Source organism: Chlamydotis macqueenii, chromosome 2 (assembly GCF_036417535.1).
Source record: "Chlamydotis macqueenii isolate bChlMac1 chromosome 2, bChlMac1.mat, whole genome shotgun sequence".
Lineage (NCBI taxonomy): Eukaryota > Metazoa > Chordata > Aves > Otidiformes > Otididae > Chlamydotis > Chlamydotis macqueenii.
This window is the reverse complement of record NC_141557.1, coordinates 717,105-735,293: the sequence shown is the minus strand read 5'-3', so window position 1 is coordinate 735,293 and position 18,189 is coordinate 717,105. Positions and strand designations below refer to the sequence as shown.

At 53.9% G+C, this 18,189-nt stretch overlaps 2 protein-coding genes across 2 annotated transcripts in view; one reads left to right on the top strand and one right to left on the bottom strand.

The window, feature by feature from the left end:
• The first annotated feature begins 213 nt into the window (after nucleotides 1–213).
• Nucleotides 214–4,147, top strand: LOC147601567 (death domain-containing membrane protein NRADD-like). The gene is made up of 5 exons (XM_086742398.1): nucleotides 214–383; nucleotides 1,339–1,441; nucleotides 1,675–1,813; nucleotides 1,908–2,053; nucleotides 3,797–4,147. The coding sequence occupies exons 1-5, from the start codon at nucleotides 339–341 to the stop codon at nucleotides 4,096–4,098; spliced, it is 735 nt and encodes a 244-aa protein (XP_086598524.1). The 5' UTR covers nucleotides 214–338; the 3' UTR covers nucleotides 4,099–4,147.
• A 2,378-nt stretch (nucleotides 4,148–6,525) lies between these two features.
• The window catches only part of SETD2 (SET domain containing 2, histone lysine methyltransferase), a 64,373-nt gene continuing 52,709 nt past the window's right edge, over nucleotides 6,526–18,189 (bottom strand). Inside the window, exons 18-21 of the mRNA XM_086741665.1 lie at nucleotides 17,801–17,912; nucleotides 13,154–13,234; nucleotides 11,915–12,016; nucleotides 6,526–6,809 (exon numbers count right to left, since the gene is read on the bottom strand). Of these exons, the coding sequence (XP_086597791.1) occupies nucleotides 6,648–6,809; nucleotides 11,915–12,016; nucleotides 13,154–13,234; nucleotides 17,801–17,912 (457 nt within the window). The 3' untranslated portion in view covers nucleotides 6,526–6,647. The remainder of the gene's footprint in view (nucleotides 6,810–11,914; nucleotides 12,017–13,153; nucleotides 13,235–17,800; nucleotides 17,913–18,189) is intronic.

Here is an 18,189-nt window from a genome sequence, read left to right as displayed (position 1 = left end):
TGCCCAGCGGACTGGCCAGCGCCGGGACTCGAACCGGCGGCCTCCCGCTGCCGAGCCCCGCCCGAGGCGGAGCCGAGCCCGACCGAGCCCGGTGTGGGCGTGGCTTGATGCGCAGCAGCCAATGGCGGAGCGCCCCGCCCTGCCCGGCCCGAGGCGAGCCGCTCCCCGCCCCGCCCAGCCGAGGCGGAGCCGAGCGGAGCCGAACGTGGACCGAGCGAAGCCGAACCGGGACCGAGCGAAGCCGAACCGGGACCGAGCGGAGCCGAAGGGGATCGGAGCGGCCCGGCGGGGCTCGGCTCGGCGCGGGTCGGGGCCGGGGTCGGGCCCGGGTCTCCGCGATGCGACCGGTGCTGCTGCTGCTGGGGCTGGGGCTGCTCTGCCCGGTGCGGGGGGACGGGGCCGGGGGGCCGGGGGGGACGGGGCCGGACGGGACGGGGCTGCCGCTGCCCCGGAGCCCTCGCTGCCTTCGGCTGGGACCGGTTGTTCGGAGTTTTTGAATTTTTTTTTTTTAATTTTTTCTTTCTTACTTTATTTTCTTTTCTCTAATTTTAATTTATCTTATTTTATTTTATCTTATCTTATCTTATTTTATCTTCTTTTACCTTAATTCATTTTATTTGGTTTATTTTCTCTTAGTTTAGTTTAGTTCGGTTTAGTTTATTTCCTTTTCTTTCTTTTTTTTTTAAATTACTTTATTTCAATTTAATTTCATTTTACTTTACTTTCTTTTTATTTTCTTTTACTTTATCTCGTTTTATTTTTCTTTCCTTCTACTTTATTTTTCTTTCATTTCCGTTTATTTTTCTTTTCCGCTCCTTTATTTCCACTTTCTTCCACTTTTCACCTTATTTTTCCTTTTCTTCCACTTCGTTTCCTTTTTTTTTTTTTCCACTTCATTTCACTTTTCCTCATCTCATTTCGGTTTGTTCCGTTTCATCTCTTTCCTTTTATTTCATTTCGCTGCATTTTATTTCATGTTTACTTTTCTTTTCCACTTGATTTTTTTTTAATTTTAATTATTTTCATTAGCGAATTTTCAATTTTGTTGATTTTTGTTGATTTTTTTTCTTTTTTTTTTTTCTTTTTCTAATTCATCATCCCTCCAGCCCGCGCTATCCCCTCCCCGCCCAAGCGGTGCCCTGTGCTCCCCCCCCCAACCCCACCCCCCCGTGTCCCCCCCAAACCCCCCACCCCGTGTCCGTTCCCCCCCCCTCCCCCCCCCAGGACCGGGACCCGGCGCAGCCCCCGCCACGGGTGGGGGGCGGGGAGGGGGGGCACGTCGCGGGGGGGTTGGGGGAAACTGAGGCAGAGACCCCCCCCCCCGCTCTGTGCCCGCAGGCGCCGGGGCGGGGCGGGGGGTGCTGCACCCCGTGTCCCCCCGCCCTCGACGTCGCCCAGCCCTGCGGCCGCGCCGATGCCCGCTGCCAGCCCTGCGCCCACGGTGAGTACCCCCCCAAAACACCCCCCCCCCCACCCAAACACCCCCCCACCCAACGCCCCCCCCACCTCAGCTTCCCCACCTTGTCCAGTTTTGGGCTGGGGGGGCACAGAAAATCGGGGACACAGCTTTGGGGTCCCACCGTCCACCCGTGGGTGCGGAGATGGGGGCGCTGGGGCTCCCATAACGGTTTTCTTTTTTTGGGGGGGGGGGGGTTACACCCCCCGTCTCCGCAGCCGAGGCCCTGGCGACGGGACCCCCCCGGGCCGTCACCCCCCCCGAAGCCGGCGGCGAGGACAAGGACGTCATCCCGGTGTACTGCGCGCTGCTGGCCGCCGTGGTGGTGGGCCTCCTCGCCTACGTGGCCTTCAAGTGGTAGGGTGGGGGGGGTTGGGTGGGTGGGGGGACGCGGGGTGAGGTGGGGGCGGGGGGGTCCGGACTCACCCGGCACCCTTGGGCGACCCCGCAGCTGGCGGACGTGCAGGCAGAAGCGGCGGCTGGCCAAGGCGCGGGCGGGGGACGCGGGGTCGTCGGGCGACGGGGAGAAGCTGCAGGGCGACGGCGGGGTCTTCGGTGACGCCCCCGACCCGCAGGGACCCCACCGGCCCGACAAGGGTGAGCGCCCGCTGGCCAGCGACGTATTTTGGGGGGCAACCGGCCCGGGGCGGGGCAGGGAGGGTCCCACTGGTGTCATCGGGGTGGGGTTGGGGTGTCCCGAGAGCACCCAGGTGGGTTTGGGGTTCCACCATGGCCTGGGGAGCACCCACATGGGTTTGGGGTGCCACCACAGCCCCGGGAGCACCAGTGTGGGTTTTGGGAAACAGACAGATGGTTTGGGGTTCCACCATGGCCCAGGGAGCACCCACATAGGGTTCGGGAGCACCCACGTGGGTTTGGGTTCCACCACAGCCTGGGGAGCACCCACATAGGGTTGGGGAGCACCCACGTGGGTTTGGGTTCCACCATGGCCCAGGGAGCACCCACATAGGGTTGGGGAGCACCCATGTGGGTTTGGGTTCCACCATGGCCCAGGGAGCACCCACATAGGGTTGGGGAGCACCCACGTGGGTTTGGGTTCCACCATGGCCCAGGGAGCACCCACATAGGGTTGGGGAGCACCCACGTGGGTTTGGGTTCCACCGTGGCCCGGGGAGCACCCACATAGCGTTGGGGAGCACCCACATGGGTTTGGGTTCCACCACAGCCTGGGGAGCACCCACGTTGGTTTTGGGGAGCGCCTAGATGGGTTTTGGGTTCCACCATGACCTGGGGAGCACTCGTGTGGGTTTGGGGAGCAACCACTTGGGTTCGGGTTCCACCAACGGCCCAGGGAGCACCCACATGGGTTTGGGGTTCCACCACAGCCTGGGGAGCACCGACCACATGGGTTTGGGGTTCCACCACAGCCCAGGGAGCACCAGTGTGGGTTTTCAGGAGTGGCCAGACAGGTTCGGGGTGCCACCATGGTCTAGGGAGCACCGGGATGGGTTTGAGGAACACCCACGTGGGTTTGGGTTCCACCACAGCCCAGGGAGCACCAACATGGGTTTGGGGGAGCAGCCAGATGGATTTGGGGAGCAACCACTCAGGTTTGGGATCCACCTCAGCCTGGGGAGCACCCACATGGGATTGGGGAGCACCTGCACCCCAGGGAGCACCCAAAGGGGATTAGGGTAGCACCCAAATGGGGCTGGGGAAGCAACCTGGATGGGGTAGGGGAGCACTTGGATGGGGTTGGGGAGTACCCAAAGAGGGTTGGGTGGCACCCGAATGGTGTTGGGGAGCACCTGGGTGGGGTTGGGTGGCACCCAAAGGGGGCTGGGGGAAGCACCTACGTGGGGTTGGGTGGCACCCAGATTGGGTTGGGTGGCACCCGAATGGTGTTGAGGAGCACCCATGCCCTGTGGAGCTCCTGGATGGGGTTGGGTGGCACCCAAATTGGGTTGGGTGGCACCTGGATGGGGTTGGGTGGCACCCAAAGGGGGTTGGGGAGCACCCGTGTCCCGGGGAGCACCCAAAGGGGGTTGGGGAAGCACCTGGATGGGGTTGGGTGGCACCCAGATTGGGTTGGGTGGCACCCGAATGGTGTTGGGGAGCACCTGGATGGGGTTGGGTGGCACCCAAAGGGGGTTGGGGAGCACCCAAAGGGGCTTGGGGAGCACCCGTGTCCCGGGGAGCACCCAAAGGGGGTTGGGGAAGCACCTGGATGGGGTTGGGTGGCACCCAGATTGGGTCGGGTGGCTCCCAGACGTGGCCGGGGAGCACCCGTGCCCCGCTCGGCCTGGCTCTCTCCGGAGCCACGCCGCCGCCGGGCGCCGATTTCGGGTGCCGACGGTGACACCCCACCCTCCCCCGCAGCCCCGCACCCCGAGGGGCACCCGCTGAGCGCGGTGGTGCCGGCGCAGCGGCAGGAGGAGCTGGAGCGGCTGCTGGAGAGCGGGGGGCCGGGGGGCGACTGGCGAGGCCTTGCCGCCCGCCTGGGTTTCGGCCCCGACGCCATCGGCGACTTCGGGCGGGGCCGGGCCCCCACCCGCGCGCTCCTGGCCGCCTGGGCCGCCGGCGAGGGGGCCGCGCCCGACACCCTCTGCCAGGCCCTGGCCGCCATGGGCCACCGCGACGCGGCCCGGCGCCTGGCGGGCGACGCCACCTCGGCCGTGTGACCCCCGCCCCGGCGCGCCCCGCGATCCCCAATTTGTTTCATTTTTTTAAAAAATTTTTTAATGGGTTTTGTACTTTTCTAGGGGGGTGGGGGGGGGCGGCGGCCCCGGTGCGGGGATATTAAACGCGTCACTTGCGTGTCACCAAGACGCGTGGCCTTGTGTGTCCGTGTGCGCCTGGGCCGGGTCGCCCTCCAGGTGTCCGTGTCCCCACGCGTGTCCCCCGAAGCGCACGTCACCACGCCGTGCGTCCTCGAGCGGCTGTGTGTCCCCGGGCGCGCGGCCCTGCGTTGTGTCCCCTCAGGCATCCGCGTGTCACCAGGACGCCTGTCCCCACACGTGTCCGTGTGTCCCCAGGATGTGTGTCCTCACGTGTCCGTGTGTCCCTCCCCTCAAGCGCGCGTGCTCAGGATGGGCAGCCTCGCGTGTCCCCATGCGCGTCCCCTCACGCATGTCACAACGCGTGTCCTCGAGCAGCTGTGCGTGTCCCCAAGTGCACGTCCCTGGGCTGTGTCCCATCAGGTGTCCGCGTGTTCCCAGGACGTGTGTCCTCGCGTGTCTGTGTGTCCCCAGTACGTGTGTCCTCACATGTCACCAGGACACACATCCTCAGGTGTCGGTGTGTCCCCAGGCGCGTGTCCCCAGAATGTGTGTCCTCGCATGTCCGTGTGTCCGCAAGTGCATGTCTCCAGGACACGTGTCCTCGGGCGTCTGTGTGTCCCCAGTACGTGTGTCCTCACGTGTCATCAGGACATGTCCTCGGGTGTCCGCATGTCCCCAGTACATGTGTCCTCACGTGTCCCCAGGACATTTGCCCTCATCTGTCCGTGTGTCCCCAAGCACATGTTCCCAGGACGTGTGTCCTTGCATGTCCGTGTGTCCTCACGTGTCCATGTGTCCCCAGCTGTGTGTCCCCAGGACATGTGTCCTCGCGTGTCCGTGTGTCCCCAAGTGCGTGTCCCCAAGACTTGTGTCCTCAGGTGTCTTCAGGACACGTGTCCTCAGGTGTCCGCGTGTCCCCAGTACGTGTGTCCTCACGTGTCACCAGGACACATGTCCTCAGGTGTCCGCGTGTCCCCAGTACGTGTGTCCTCACGTGTCACCAGGACACATGTCCTCAGGTGTCCGCGTGTCCCCAGTACGTGTGTCCTCACGTGTCACCAGGACACATGTCCTCAGGTGTCCGCGTGTCCCCAGTACGTGTGTCACCAGGACACATGTCCTCAGGTGTCCGCGTGTCCCCAGTACGTGTGTCCTCACGTGTCACCAGGACACATGTCCTCAGGTGTCCGCGTGTCCCCAGTACGTGTGTCACCAGGACACATGTCCTCAGGTGTCCGCGTGTCCCCAGTACGTGTGTCCTCACGTGTCACCGGGACACATGTCCTCAGGTGTCCGTGTGTCCCCAGGCGCGTGTCCCCGCGTGTCCGTGTGTCCCCAAGCACGTGTGCCCTCAGGTGTTCGTGTCCCCAAGATGCGTGTCCTCAGGTGTCCCCAGGACGCGTGTCCTCGCGTGTCCGTGTCCCCCACAGCGGGGGGGGCGAGCGGCCCGGGGAGGCGGCCACACCCGAGGACCCCGAGACGAGGAGCCGTCTGCACCCCAAAACGCGGGCGCGCGCGCAGGCGCCGAGCCGGGCCACCCCCAACCCCGGCCCGCTCCCCGCCGCGGGCGCCGGGGCTCACGGGGACGCGCAGGGCGCCGGGGGGGACACACGGCCGAGCCAGGCCACCGCGGCCCCACGCCCAGCTCCCCCCCCACCTCTTTCGGGGCCGGGTTCGGTGTCGATTTTTCGCTCCATTTTTTCATTTATTTTTGTTTTTTTTTTTTTTTAATTTTTCTTTTTTTTTTTTTTTTTTTTTTTTTTTTTTTTACATAAAAAGTTCCGTAAAAATTGGATAAAGTAAAATGATTTAAGCAGTAAAATCAATCTTATCAACATCGCACGGGGGGCCGGCCAGAAACCCGGGGGCAGCCCCGCTCCGCAATATTTACATGGGAACAGATTCAACCTGGCGGAACCAAAAAGAAAACCGAGGAAACAACCGGGAAAAAAAAAAACAAAACAAAAAAATTCCCCAAAATCCAACCCCGAAAGGATCCTGACGAAGCGTTCCCGCGGTGTCGGCACGGCCTGGGCTCAACGCAACGCAAACTGCCCCCCAAAAATTATCAATATATTCACATACACGTTAAAATATAATACAGAGCTCGGTGACGCGCCCGCGTCCGACAGCACCGCCGGGGTAAGGAGCCGGTAAAGCTCGGCTTGGTAAAGCTCGGCTTGGTAAAGCTCGGCTTAGCAAAGCCCGGCTCGGTAAAGCTCGGGCTTGGTAAAACCCGGCTTTTCCTGCGCGTGGCCCCGCCGGCAGCACAAACCGCCTCAACGCCGTAGGGAACAAGGTTTATTTTCTTTAAAAAAAAAAAAAAAAAAAAAAGAAAAAATAATAATAATAATATTAATAATAAATTCACAGGTTGGTGGTTTAAAACGGCGAATCCTGGCTGAACGGGGGGGAGCTGCGGGGCGGTGGCGCGGCGGGCGGGGCGGGGGTCACTCCAGGTCCGTGTCCTCTTTGGGTTTGTAGATGGCCCCGAATTTCTGCATGTACTTCTTGATGTACTCCTTCGTCTTGTGCTTGACGTTCTCGTTGCACTCCAGGTCCTCCGGGTTCTTGCAGTACTTCAGCTCCTTGTTCATCACGCCGTGCGTCAGCTGCGGGGACAGGGCCGCGCCGTCACCCCGGGGGCCGCCCGCCCGCCGCTTCGCTGCCATCCCCTGAGATCTGCTAATATTCCCCTAAGATCTGCTAATATTCCGCTAATATCGGCTAATATTCCCCTAATATCGGCTATTTTTCCCCTAATATCGGCTATTTTTCCCCCAGTATTGGCTGGTTTTACCCAAATATTTGCTATTTTTCCCCAAATATTGGCTATTTTTCCCCAAATACTGACTATTTTCCCCCAAATATTCACTATTTTCCTAAAATATTCCCCAATATCCACTATTATTCCCCAAACATTCCCCACATATTAGCTATTATTCACCTATTATTCCCCAAATATTTGCTATTTTTCCCCAAATATTGGGTATTTTTCCCCAAATAGTCACTATTTTCCCTAAATATTCACTATTTTAAAAAAAAAAATCCCAATACCTGCTATTATTCCCCAAACATTCCCCAAATATTTGCTATTTTTCCCCAATTATTGGCTATTTTTCCCCAAATAGTCACTATTTTCCCTAAATATTCACTATTTTCCCCAAATATTCCCAAATGTCTGCTATTATTCCCCAAACATTCCCCAAATAGCCAAATAGTGGCTATTTTCCCCAAATACTGACTATTTTCCCCCAAATATTCACTATTTTCCTAAAATATTCCCCAATATCCACTATTACTCCCCAAATATTCCCCAAATAGCCAAATATTTGCTATTTTTCCCCAAATATTGGGTATTTTTCCCCAAATTATTCACTATTTTCCCCAAATATTCCCAAATGTCTGCTATTATTCCCCAAACATTCCCCACATATTAGCTATTATTCCCCAAATATTCGCTATTTTTCCCCAAATATTGGCTATTTTTCCCCAAATTATTCACTATTTCCCCAAATATTCCCAAATGTCTGCTATTATTCCCCAAACATTCCCCAAATATTTGCTATTTTTCCCCAATTATTGGCTATTTTTCCCCAAATAGTCACTATTTTCCCTAAATATTCACTATTTTCCCCAAATATTCCCAAATGTCTGCTATTATTCCCCAAACATTCCCCACATATTAGCTATTATTCCCCAAATATTCGCTATTTTTCCCCAAATATTGGCTATTTTTCCCCAAATTATTCACTATTTCCCCAAATATTCCCAAATGTCTGCTATTATTCCCCAAACATTCCCCAAATATTTGCTATTTTTCCCCAATTATTGGCTATTTTTCCCCAAATAGTCACTATTTTCCCTAAATATTCACTATTTTCCCCAAATATTCCCAAATGTCTGCTATTATTCCCCAAACATTCCCCACATATTAGCTATTATTCCCCAAATATTCGCTATTTTTCCCCAAATATTGGCTATTTTTCCCCAAATTATTCACTATTTTCCCCAAATATTCCCAAATGTCTGCTATTATTCCCCAAACATTCCCCAAATAGCCAAATATTCGCTATTTTTCCCAAAAATATTGGCTGTTTTTCCCCAAATACTGACTATTTTCCCCCAAATAGCCACTATTTTCCTAAAATATTCCCCAATATCCACTATTATTCCCCAAATATTCCCCAAATAGCCAAATATTGGCTATTTTTCCCCAAATATTGGGTATTTTTCCCCAAATAGTCACTATTTCCCCAAATATTCCCAAATGTCTGCTATTATTCCCCAAACATTCCCCACATATTAGCTATTATTCCCCAAATATTCGCTATTTTTCCCCAAATATTGGCTATTTTTCCCCAAATTATTCACTATTTCCCCAAATATTCCCAAATGTCTGCTATTATTCCCCAAACATTCCCCAAATATTTGCTATTTTTCCCCAATTATTGGCTATTTTTCCCCAAATAGTCACTATTTTCCCTAAATATTCACTATTTTCCCCAAATATTCCCAAATGTCTGCTATTATTCCCCAAACATTCCCCAAATAGCCAAATAGTGGCTATTTTTCCCCAAATACTGACTATTTTCCCCAAATATTCACTATTTTCCTAAAATATTCCCCAATATCCACTATTACTCCCCAAATATTCCCCAAATAGCCAAATATTTGCTATTTTTCCCCAATTATTGGCTATTTTTCCCCAAATAGTCACTATTTTCCCTAAATATTCACTATTTTCCCCAAATACTCCCAAATGTCTGCTATTATTCCCCAAACATTCCCCACATATTAGCTATTATTCCCCAAATATTCGCTATTTTTCCCCAAATACTGGCTATTTTTCCCCAAATTATTCACTATTTTCCCCAAATATTCCCAAATGTCTGCTATTATTCCCCAAACATTCTCCAAATAGCCAAATATTCGCTATTTTTCCCCAAATACTGACTATTTTCCCCCAAATATTCACTATTTTCCTAAAATATTCCCCAATATCCACTATTACTCCCCAAATATTCCCCAAATAGCCAAATATTTGCTATTTTTCCCCAATTATTGGCTATTTTTCCCCAAATAGTCACTATTTTCCCTAAATATTCACTATTTTCCCCAAATATTCCCAAATGTCTGCTATTATTCCCCAAACATTCCCCACATATTAGCTATTATTCCCCAAATATTCGCTATTTTTCCCCAAATATTGGCTATTTTTCCCCAAATTATTCACTATTTTCCCCAAATATTCCCAAATGTCTGCTATTATTCCCCAAACATTCCCCACATATTAGCTATTATTCCCCAAATATTCGCTATTTTTCCCCAAATATTGGCTATTTTTCCCCAAATTATTCACTATTTCCCCAAATATTCCCAAATGTCTGCTATTATTCCCCAAACATTCCCCACATATTTGCTATTTTTCCCCAATTATTGGCTATTTTTCCCCAAATATTGGCTATTTTTCCCCAATTATTGGCTATTTTTCCCCAAATAGTCACTATTTTCCCTAAATATTCACTATTTTCCCCAAATATTCCCAAATGTCTGCTATTATTCCCCAAACATTCTCCAAATAGCCAAATATTCGCTATTTTTCCCCAAATACTGACTATTTTCCCCCAAATATTCACTATTTTCCTAAAATATTCCCCAATATCCACTATTACTCCCCAAATATTCCCCAAATAGCCAAATATTTGCTATTTTTCCCCAATTATTGGCTATTTTTCCCCAAATAGTCACTATTTTCCCTAAATATTCACTATTTTCCCCAAATATTCCCAAATGTCTGCTATTATTCCCCAAACATTCCCCACATATTAGCTATTATTCCCCAAATATTCGCTATTTTTCCCCAAATATTGGCTATTTTTCCCCAAATTATTCACTATTTTCCCCAAATATTCCCAAATGTCTGCTATTATTCCCCAAACATTCCCCACATATTTGCTATTTTTCCCCAATTATTGGCTATTTTTCCCCAAATATTGGCTATTTTTCCCCAATTATTGGCTATTTTTCCCCAAATAGTCACTATTTTCCCTAAATATTCACTATTTTCCCCAAATATTCCCAAATGTCTGCTATTATTCCCCAAACATTCCCCAAATAGCCAAATATTGGCTATTTTCCCCCAAATACTGACTATTTTCCCCCAAATATTCACTATTTTCCTAAAATATTCCCCAATATCCACTATTACTCCCCAAATATTCCCCAAATAGCCAAATATTCGCTATTTTTCCCCAAATACTGACTATTTTTCCCCAAATAGCCACTATTTTCCATAAATATTCACTATTTTCCCCAAATACTCCCAAATGTCTGCTGTTATTCCCCAAACATTCCCCACATATTAGCTATTATTCCCCAAATATTTGCTATTTTTCCCCAAATATTGGCTATTTTTCCCCAAATTATTCACTATTTTCCCCAAATATTCCCAAACGTCTGCTATTATTCCCCAAACATTCCCCAAATAGCCAAATATTGGCTATTTTTCCCAAAAATATTGGCTGTTTTTCCCCAAATACTGACTATTTTCCCCCAAATAGTCACCATTTTCCTAAAATATTCCCCAATATCCACTATTATTCCCCAAATATTCCCCAAATAGCCAAATATTGGCTATTTTTCCCCAAATATTGGCTATTTTTCCCCAAATATTCCCCAAATATGGCTATTATTCCTCTAATATTTGCTAGTATTCATCCAGTTTTTGTTTTTCCCCAAATATTTGCTATTATTCCCCAAATATTCCCCCAAAATGGCTATTATTCCTCTAATATTTGCTATTACTCCTCTAATATTTGCTATTTTCCCCAAATATTTGCTGTTATTCCCCAAATATGGCTATTATTCCCCTAATATTTCCTATTATTCCCCAAATATGGCTATTATTCATCTAATATTTGCTAGTATTCATCCAGTTTTTGCTGGCTTTCCCCAAATATTTGCTATTATTCCAAAATATGGCTATTATTCCCCTAATATTCGCTATTATTCCCGCAAATATTTACTATTCCTCCTCTAATATTTGCTATTTTCCCCAAATATTTGCTATTATTCCCCTAATATTCGCTATTATTCCCCAAATATTTGCCATTACTCCTCTAATATTTGCTATTTTCCCCAAATATTTGCTATTATTCCCCAAATATGGCTATTATTCCCCTAATATTTCCTATTATTCCCCAAATACGGCTATTATTCCTCTAATATTTGCTAGTATTCATCCAGTTCTTGCTGTTTTTCCCCAAATATTTGCTATTATTCCCCGAATATTGGCTATTATTCCCCAAATATTGGGTATTTTTCCCCAAATATTCGCTATTATTCCCCAAATATTTGCTATTATTCCCCAAATATGGCTATTATTCCCCTAATATTCACTATTATTCCCGCAAATATTTACTATTCCCCCTCTAATATTTGCTATTTTCCCCAAATATTTGCTATTATTCCCCAAATATTCCCCAAATATGGCTATTATTCCTCTAATATTTGCTATTACTCCTCTAATATTTGCTATTTTCCCCAAATATTTGCTATTATTCCCCTAATATTTGCTATTATTCCCCTAATAGTTGCTATTTTCCCCCAATATTTGCTATTTTCCCCCAATATTTGCTATTTTCCCCCGATATTTCCCATTATTCCCCAGTATCCCCCATTTCTCACCCCGCCCCGGCCCGGCCCCGCGCCCCACCTTGCGCGCCAGGTGCTTGAAGTCCTCGGTGGTGGTGATGCGCCCGGCCTTGCAGTCGGGTTTGCGGTAGGGGTTCAGGCACTGCACGATGAACTGGGACATCTGCGGGACACCACAGCCTGCAGCCGCCCGCGCCCCAGGACCCCTGCCACCCGCGGGGCGGGGGACGTCCCCATGGCCCCGAGCGGCGGGCTCCAGCGGCACGGCACCGTCACGGGACACCAAACCCCAACGATCCTCTCCAGCGTCCCCCCAGGTGATGAAACCTCATGGTGACGTCGCCGTCATGGGACGTCAAACCCCAGCACCCCTCTCCAGTGTCCCCATGGGTGACGTCACCAGTGTTGGATGACAACCCCACCACCCCTCTCCAGTGTCCCCATGGGTGATGTCAACCATGTGGGACGTCAAACCCCACCACCCCTCTCCAGTGTCCCCATGGGTGACGTCACCAGTGTTGGATGACAACCCCACCACCCCTCTCCAGTGTCCCCATGGGTGATGTCAACCATGTGGGACGTCAAACCCCACCACCCCTCTCCAGTGTCCCCATGGGTGACGTCACCAGTGTTGGATGACAAACCCCACCACCCCTCTCCAGTGTCCCCATGGGTGACGTCACCATCACAGGATGGTGAACCCCAACATCCACTTCCAGTGTCCCCCTGGGTGACATCACCGTCACTCCAGTGTCCCCTCGGGTGACGTCACCGTGCGGGACATCAAACCCCACCACCAATTTCCAGTGTCCCACCAGGTGATGTCACCAATGTGGGATGACAAACCCCATCACCCCTCTCCAGCGTCCCCATGGGTGATGTCACCCCAACACCCCTCTCCAGCATTCCCCCGCGTGACGTCACCATCACTCCAGCATCTCCTCTGGTGACATCGCCGTCAGGGGACGTTAAACCCTGACACCCATTTCCAGTGTCCCCTCAAGTGATGTCACCATCACGGGACACCGAACCCCACCACCCCTCTCCAGCGTCCCCTCAGGTGATGTCACCATCACTCCAGTGTCCCTCCTCGTGACGTCACCATCACGAGACATCGAACCCCACCACCCCTCTCCAGCGTCCCCACGGGTGATGTCACCTGCGTGGGACATCAAACCCCACCACCCCTCTCTGGTTTGACGTCACCCCCCCAGGTGACGTCACCGTCACCCCAGCGTCCCCCCGGGTGACGTCAGGGGCGCGGGACGGTGACAACCCCCCCGGGGCGCGGGGCGCTCACCTCTTTCCTGAACACCTCCTTGCTCTTCTTGGCCAGCTCGCTGGACGTGTCCGCCTCCGCCGTCTTGGGCTTCTTGGAAGACTGGGAACGGGGAAAATGGGAATTGGGAAAACGGGAACTGGGCGCCATCTGGGGCGAGGAGGGCGCTGCCCGTCCCCGTCCCATTCCCCAGCGTGGGGACAGTGCCCCACCCCTGCCCCACAGCCAGGCAGGTAGCGCGCCCTTCCCAACACCTTTCCCAGCCCCATCCCAGTCAGCTTCCCAGTCCATTCCCAGTCCGTTCCCAGCACACTCCCAGTCAGCTTCCCAGCCCAGTTCCGGCACGTTCCCAACCCCGACCCTGGCACGCTTCCCAGCGCACTCCCAGTGCACTCCCCAGCCCGATTCTGGAGTGCTTCCCAGACCATCCCTGCACAATTCCCAGTGTGGTCCCAGCACACTCCCCAGTCCAATTCCAGCATGCTTTCCAGCCTGATCCCAGCACAATTCCCAGTCTGATCCCAGCACACTCCCCAACCCAATTCCGAAATGCTTTCCAGCCTGATCCCAGCACGATTCCCAGTGCGGTCCCAGCACACTCCCCAGTCCAGTGCCAGAATGCTTCCGAGCCTGATCCCAGCACGATTCCCAACCTGGGAATCCCAGCACACTTCCCAGTCTGATCCCAGCACACTCCCCAGTCCAATTCCAGAATGCTTTCCAGCCTGATCCCAGCACGATTCCCAGTGTGGTCCCAGCACACTCCCCAGTCCAGTGCCGGAATGCTTCCCAGCCTGATCCCAGCACCATTTCCAGCCCGGTCCCAGCACAATTCCAGCCTGATCCCAAAAACGGGCACGGACTGGTCCTGGGTGAGCCGGACCGGTTTGGGATGGGCCGAGCGCTGCGGTGGGATATTGGCTTTAGCCGGAGGCGAGGACGAAGGAAAGCAGCGGATCCCCCCTCTTCCTCATTAATTTCACCGGCGCAACGACGATTCCCGGCGATGGATCCGGCACTGCCGGACAGCCCCGCCGGCGGGACGCGGTCCTAACCCCGCTCCGGAGCCGCCGGGACAACGCTCGCCGACCCGGCCGATTTAATTTGTCGGAGCGGGAGCTGCGCCCGCCGAGCGTCCCGTCGCCGCCGGCTCCACACCCGCCTCCCCGCGCACGCCCAGCCCCGCGACCTCCACGGCGCCTTAAGAAAGGAAAAAGTGGCCCCTCTCCTCCGGCGCCGGATTTTTGGGAGAGGTTTGGGAACCGCGGGTTATCGCCATCCGGATTTTAAGGACGGTGTGAGCGAAAGCGCTCGTGAAAGGCTCGGAAACTGGGGGAGGTTTGCCTCTGCCTTCTGCTCTCTGAAGGTGTCCTGCTGCTTCTTTTAATTCAAAAATTTGATTTTTTTTAAGTATTTAACACTAAAAAGCGCCATCCCGTGCCTTTCAAACCCCAAAGAGGCGCCCGGCTGAGGCAAACAGAAGGGAAATAAACACAAAAAGAAGGTAAATTCCGAAATAAAGCCTGGCCTGGCTGGATTAAGCCTGAGACTAAACGCTCCTGGGATTTCGAGCTCCGTCGCTTCCCACGGGAAGCCGCTCGGGCTGCAGAGGTGACCTGGAAGGGGAAAAAATGGCATTTTTGGGGGGGAACAGAGAGGGGAGGAGAAGCCAAACAGCCAAATCCCGTGAGGCGCCGCATGGCCGCGATGGTGGCGGGGCTCGGAGGCAGCCAGCGCGGTCCGGGGGGAAATTCAGCGCCAAAATTTGCAGGGAAGACGGGGAGGAGAAGCAGAACCTCTATTTCTAAGTCACTGCACCTGCAAAGGTGCCGATTTCTCCTTATGCTAAAATTAATCTTGACTTTAATGCGAAAACCTCCAGATCGGAGGGCTCCAGCCTGCCCCGGTGCGACGGCAGCGCTTCCGCCGTCGCCTTGCCGTGCGCCAGGAAACCCGTAACGCAGGGAAAGCCCCCAAAAGCGGCGATATTCCCATTTATTGGCCTCGCTGCTTTTTACGCAAAACCCCTCCAGAGGGGGGGCGGTGTCCTGGTTTTGTTTGGGGGGGGGGCTGCGGTGGGGGCTGCTGCAAGAAGCTGCTGGAAGTTTCCCCTTTGTCCAGCGGGCTCGGCCGGGCCCGGGGCGGACCCGCTGCTGGGCAGGGCCGAGCCGACTGGTGTCGGAATGTTCCGTGATAACGCCTCTGCCGTAACGGATTTAAGAAGGGGAAAAATGTTTTAAATAAGGAGAGAAGATGTGAAGCAGCTGAGCGGGGGGCAGAGAGGGGGAGGCGCGAGCGTCGCGGGCCTTGCAGGCCTCACCCTCTGGCCTCCCGCCGGGCGGCGACTGGGCCCGACTCGGCCCGGCCCGGCTGCAAGAAGTGGAGAGGAGATGAGAAGTGAATAAGATGTAAAAAGGATCCTGAGAGGCGTCTGCCAGCCTGTTGTGAAGGATTTCTGGTGAGGGGACTCATGGCAAGGACCCCACGCCGGGGCAAGGGAGGAATGTGAGGAGTTCTTCCCCCGACAACGAAGCAGCGGCGTAAAACAACGCGTGATGAACTGACCGCGACCCCCATTCCCTGTCCCCCCCTGTGCCGCTCGGGGGGAAGGAGGCAGAGATAACGTTAAACCCGGGAAGAGGGAGGGGTGCGGGTGTCTCATTCTCCTGCTTTGTTTTTAGCAATAAACAAATAGTTTTCCCCAAGTCGAGTCTGTTTTGCCCGTGACGGTAACTTTAAGGATCTCTCCCCGTCCTTATCTCAAACCTCGAGCCGTTTTCCTTATATCATCTCCCCCTGTTCTCTCGGAGGGTGGGGGAGCGAGAGAGAGACTGCGCAGTCTGGTCCCGATCGGGGCTGAACTGCGACAGGTGGGGATGAAGAAGCCAGCAAAGATGTTTTTGGGGGACAGTCAGGCTGGGATGGGGCGACGGTGGGAGGGGAGCAAGAAGCCAAACGCAGTGGGAAATCTGGAACAGCCTTTGCGCAACGCTCTCCTCCGGCAGCACGGGATAACGCTGCTCGGATCTGCTCCGCCGCTGCCAACTTTGCTCCGGGAAGTACCAAGGAGCGGAGACACAAACACATCCCTGCAATAAATCCGCGTTTTTTTGCTTTTTCCGCAGCGACGTCAGCCACGCCGGGGCTCTCGGGGTATCGGGAAGGGAGGAGATGATGCTCAGATACGCGCTGAACGCGCTCCGGAGGAAAGAAAATACCCCGGTCGCCGCCGTCGCACGCGTTTCGCCGGGGCGAGAGATGCCAGGAATAGCAGCAGCAGCTGTCGGGTGGCCGGAGCCGCGGCGCCGGAGAGTTTAATCCCTCTTGGAAAAGGTGCGGGGTGGGGAGGGTAAAAAAAAAAAAAAAAAATGCAAGGAATGCGGTTGCAACTTCAGGGTGGAAGCATCGTTCCGGAGGCGGTGGCGAGCGAGCCGCAACCGCTGGGAATTCAACGCGATTTCCACGGCCGGGAAAAGCCCAACCTCGAGGCGATCCCAGCCGAGAAGGAAAAGATCGGAAGCTGTAAAGTGAGTAAGAAGCACGTCGCCGTGAGGTCAGCCAAGCTGGGCGGCCGGTGTTGACTTCGGAACGAGGAGAAGTTCCGCACCTGAAAATTGGGATTGCGACCTCTGCAGTCGCAGGCACCGCCGAGATCCTCAAAATGCGTAGGAAAAAAAGGCTCCCGAGCTGCAAAGCACCAGCACAACGGCATTTTCTCGCTCGGAAGAGCCCAACCTGCCCCTCACCACCTTGTTCTCATCCACGGCACGCTCCCCAGTATCTCCAGGCCAGCCACGCTGCCGCTCGTACAGCTCCAGCAGCAAATCCCTCCGCTGGAATGCGGTTTACGGCTTAGTCTGGACTAATAAAACCTGGCCCCGAGAGTTATAACCCAACAGATCTTCCTTTCCACGGCTCTTCTCTTTTCTTTTTAGGGAATCAGAAAGGTACAGAGGGTGATTTATCTCAGCGACCGCCGCCCAGGCTCTGCCCTCCCGGCTCCGCAAGGGCTGGAAACCCGCGCCGCCGGCAGCCGTGTCCGAGGAGGAGGCTCAGCTCAGCCGAGCGCCGGGACGGACGCAGCCGCAGAGGGACCCAACGGGAAATCAGATCCCGTTTGGAGAGCGGCTCCGTCCCCTCAGGTGTCACCTTCGAGGGCAGGAGCGACGGAGACGCTGCAGCACTCGACCGGGAAAGCAGAACGGCAGCTGGCGGAAGCAACACAGGGCTCCCAGCTCCTCCGCTTCTGCTGTTACACTTATAATTTTTCCTATTTCGACATTTTTCGCCCCTCGCACCCATTTTTCCGGCCAGTTACAAGCTCATCCCCGCCCACGAGCCCGCGGCAACGCTTGGCATCCAGGGCAGAACACCAGCCATCCCTCAGGGAAGCCCCGCGTTCACCCCAGCCGCCGGCGGCACGGCCCGAGAGGCGAGCGAAGGAGCAGAGCAGCGGGGTCTTCACCGAGCCAGCACCCGGAGGGACGAGGGGGCGAGAGCAGACGGAAAATCTCCGCGCGATTATTTGTCACCAGGGCAAAACCCGGCAGAGAAAAGGAGAAGCCGCCCCTTGAGCCCACCTCGGCCACAGCCCCGGCGCCGGCTGCTCCCCGCGCTCTGTCGAAGAGAGGTTAACGTCCCAGTTTCCCTCCCCGACCCCGCGCTCACCTTCATGGGGTTTTCGTCGTACGTCGGGGTCCCCAGATCCATCTCGGCTTCGTGTTCGAGGCTGGCGTCATCCCCCGGGCTGTCCCAGGTCGGAGGGTCCCACTGGGTTTGCCTGGAGGCAGACAGACAGACCACCGTCACCCTCGTGAAAGTAACCGGGACCCGACTGTCCCATCGACGGGGAGATCTGGTCTCCATCCGTCATCGAAACTCTTAACTCAGGGGTCGCGCGTGGCTCGCTCTCGCTGGTAATGATTGAGTTTGAGTGGGCTTCTAAGTTGGAGAAGGGTAAAGCCAAGCAAGAAGAACTTAAAAAAGGGAATTTCCACAATTTTCTATCACTGCTGACGCTCAACGCGGGATCAAGGGAAGGTTGCCACAGGGATGAA

Coding starts and splice junctions, on each gene's coding strand:
- LOC147601567 (XM_086742398.1), top strand. CDS start 339: ATGCGACCGGTGCTGCTGCTGCTGGGGCTGGGGCTGCTCTGCCCG. Junction 1,442..1,674: donor CTGCCAGCCCTGCGCCCACG/GTGAGTACCCCC, acceptor CCGTCTCCGCAG/CCGAGGCCCTGGCGACGGGA. Junction 1,814..1,907: donor GCCTACGTGGCCTTCAAGTG/GTAGGGTGGGGG, acceptor GCGACCCCGCAG/CTGGCGGACGTGCAGGCAGA.